The following is a 3,039-nucleotide window of genomic DNA, read 5'->3' as shown; positions in this document are numbered from 1 at the left end:
CGGGCTGCCGCGCAACCACTTCCGCATCGACGGCAAGATCCTCTCCTTCTGGGAGAAGTGCCTCCGCTCGGTGCTCACGCGCGACGTCGAGGGCTTCACGCCCGGCCAGTCCGCGAACCTCCTCGCGACGATCGCGGCGGTCTACATCCTCGAGCGGGGCAACTACGGGCCCCACCCCGACGACCCCATCCAGGCGTCGTCGGCGGAGATTCTCGACGCGGTCTCCTGCGCCTTCCTCGAGGCGTACAAGCGGGCCTACGGCGACGTCCGCGCCGAGGACGACGACGCCTGAGCCACCAGGCCGTGAAGCGCCAGGCCCGCGAGGCCCGCGAGGCGGCCGAGGCGCCGCCCGCGGCCGTCGAGGAGCCCGCGGTCGTCGAGCAGGCCGGCGCGGCCGAGGCGCCGCGCGTCGCGCCCGCGCACGGCCTCGACGCGGAGCAGACGGCCCGCCTCCAGCCCGTCATCGACGAGCTCAGCGCGCTCTTCGCCCAGCGCGGCCCCTGAGGCCGCGCCGCCGAGACCGCGGAAAAGCCGCGGCCTCGCCTCCCCGGCCCCCCTCGCTGGACCCTAGGCCTCCGGGCTGATCTGGGCATGTGCAACCTTGTGGTACTTCGATTCGCAGTAGTACTGGCGTACATCTGGTATTATAATACTACATAGTAGCAGCGGCGTCGCCGGCGCCGCCGAGACCGGGGCCGGCCGACGGCGGCGCGGAGACCGGCGCGGGCGCGGACGTCGCCAAGGCGTCCGGTGCCGCGAACGCCAGCGCGGGCGCGGGCGCCGTGGACGTCGGCGCGGGCGCGGGCGCGGGTACCATGGCCGACGGCGCGGGCGCGGCCGCCGTGGACGTCAGCGCGGGCGCGGGCGCGGCGGCGGGCGCGGGCGCGGCGGCGGCGCCCGCCGGCGACCAGCCGCCCGGATGCTGCCACACCGTCTGGCCGGACGCGGCGTGATGATAGTAGGGTTTGTTGTCTGACTCGCGGCGGTAGAGCTGCCAACCCGGCGGCAGCGCGAGCAACGCCTCTCGGTGGCGTCGGGCCTGCTGCTCGCGCGCGACGCGCGCGCGGTTCGCCTCCTCCGCGGCCTGCTGCCGCCGGAGCTGTTCCGCGCGGATCGCGGCGTCCCTTCGCGCCTCCTCTTCGCGGCTCGGCCGGCCAGCCTTTTCTCTCTCATATTCATCCATCGCATCGTCTCGGAGTCCCGCGTCGAGGCGCTCGTCCTCGTTCTCGCGCATTAAGTCGTCGGTGACGACCGTCGACGCGACGACGTCGCCGCGCGCCGCGAGCGCCGCCGCGAGGGCGCCGTCCTCGACGGCGGCGTCGCAGTCGTCGTCGCTGCCGACGGAGCTCGCGTCGTCGCCGCCGCCGTCGCCGAGGCGCGCGACGTCGCCGAGGTCCGCGAAGTCGTAGAGCCGCTCGAGCGCCGCGTCGTCGACGACCTTGAGCGCCAGGAACTCCTTCTGGTTCGCGCGCTGGTAGACGCGGCGCTCGAAGCCCTGCGCGACGAGTCGATAGATGTAGACGTGCTTCGTCTGGCCGTAGCGGAAGCAGCGGAAGAGGGCCTGGCGGTCGATGGCCGGGTTCCAGCACGCGTCGAAGAGGACGACGCGGTTCGCGGCGACGAGGTTGATGCCCATGTTGCCCGCCTTGGTGCTCAGGAGGAAGACGCGCGCGCGCGCGCCGTCGGCCTCGAAGGCCTCGACCATCTTCTGCCGCTCCGCGGCCGCGACGCTGCCCTCGATGCGGAAGAAGTCGACGCGGGGCCGCCAGCCGCCGCGGACCGCGCCGCCGTGGTCGAGCGCGTCCTGGATGCGGTCCCGGTTCGGGTCGAGGAGGCCGCCCCAGGTCTCGGACGCGAGCGCGTGCTCGAGGAAGTCGAGCGTCGCGAGGCTCTGCGTGAAGACGACCATCTTGTCGCCGCGCTTGAGGCACTCGCTCAGGAGCTCGAAGAGGAGCAGCGTCTTCGCGCTGTGGTCCGCGGCCGCCGGCGCGCCGGACGCGCGGAGCGCGTCGCCGACGGCGCCGCGCCAGGACCACGCGGCGCCGGCCGCCGCCTCGGCCGCGGCGCCGGCGCCGTCGCGCTCCCGGAGCGCGGCCTCGACGCGCGCGCGGTCGCCCGCGGAGAGCGCCTCGGCGACGGAGACGCGCGCGCCGTCGCCGTCCGTCAGCAGGTGCGTCAGCGGGTGGTTGCCGAGCTTGAGGATGGGCTGGTGCGCGGCCATGACGTTGACGCGCGCGCCCGCCGCGCGCCGGTGCGCGAGGAACGCGCCGTAGACGGCGCGCTGCGCGGGCCGGAGCTTCGTCGTGACGAGGTACTCGGTCTTGCCCATCTCCTTGGCGAGGAGCGACTCGTCGCGGCGCAGCACGAAGTCCTTGATGAGGTCCTGGAGCACGAACATGCGCTTCTTCATGCGCGTGACGTCCTTCTTCTCGCTGTCGCGGCAGAGGCCGTTGTCGATGGGGTCGACGAAGCGGTTCTTGAACTCGGCGCGCGTGCCGAGCACCGCGCCGCGAACGTAGGAGATCATCGTGTGGTACTCGAGCAGGTTGTTCTGGAGCGGCGTGCCCGTGAGCGCGACGCGCCGCTTCGTGCGGATGCGGCTCAGCGCCTCGTGGCGCTTCGACTTGGGGTTCTTGATCGTGTGCGCCTCGTCGAGGACGACGACGTCGGGCCCGGGGTCCTGGAGGCAGCGCCGGCAGGCCACGACGTCCGGGTCGTCGGCCGCGGCGTCCGCCTCGGGCTCGTCCTCGTCGTCCTCGAGGTCGTCGGCGCGGTCGCGGACCGCGACGAGCGACTCGCCCTTGTAGGTGACCTTGGCGTGGCCATTGACCTTGTCGACCTTGAGCACGCGCTTCGCGAAGGCGCTCGCGGACGCGAAGCGCTCGCCCTCCCACTGGATGGAGCCGTCGCGGTTCAGGTCCGCCTCGACGGCCCGGCCGTCGACGGAGAGGCAGCCGCCGCCGGCCTCGACGACGCCGGCGTCGAGGAGCGCGGCGAGGTCCATCTTCTTCTTCCGCTTCCGCTTCTTCTCGCCCCGCT

General features: G+C 73.4%; 2 protein-coding genes across 2 annotated transcripts; both read right to left on the bottom strand.

Moving 5' to 3' along the window:
• Positions 1-1,504: 1,504 nt before the first annotated feature.
• AURANDRAFT_8383 (hypothetical protein) lies at positions 1,505-1,768 on the bottom strand (the record flags this gene model as incomplete). The annotated part of the gene is made up of 1 exon (XM_009043363.1): positions 1,505-1,768. A coding segment is annotated over one exon (264 nt), but the record flags the coding sequence as incomplete, so codon positions are not given.
• Positions 1,769-2,251: 483 nt separating this feature from the next.
• Positions 2,252-2,671, bottom strand: AURANDRAFT_7794 (hypothetical protein; the record flags this gene model as incomplete). The annotated part of the gene is made up of 1 exon (XM_009043362.1): positions 2,252-2,671. A coding segment is annotated over one exon (420 nt), but the record flags the coding sequence as incomplete, so codon positions are not given.
• Between the last annotated feature and the right edge of the window lie 368 nt (positions 2,672-3,039).

This window comes from Aureococcus anophagefferens (assembly GCF_000186865.1).
Source record: "Aureococcus anophagefferens unplaced genomic scaffold AURANscaffold_52, whole genome shotgun sequence".
Lineage (NCBI taxonomy): Eukaryota > Pelagophyceae > Pelagomonadales > Pelagomonadaceae > Aureococcus > Aureococcus anophagefferens.
Note: the sequence above shows the minus strand (reverse complement) of the source record. Positions and strands in the feature narration are given on the sequence as shown.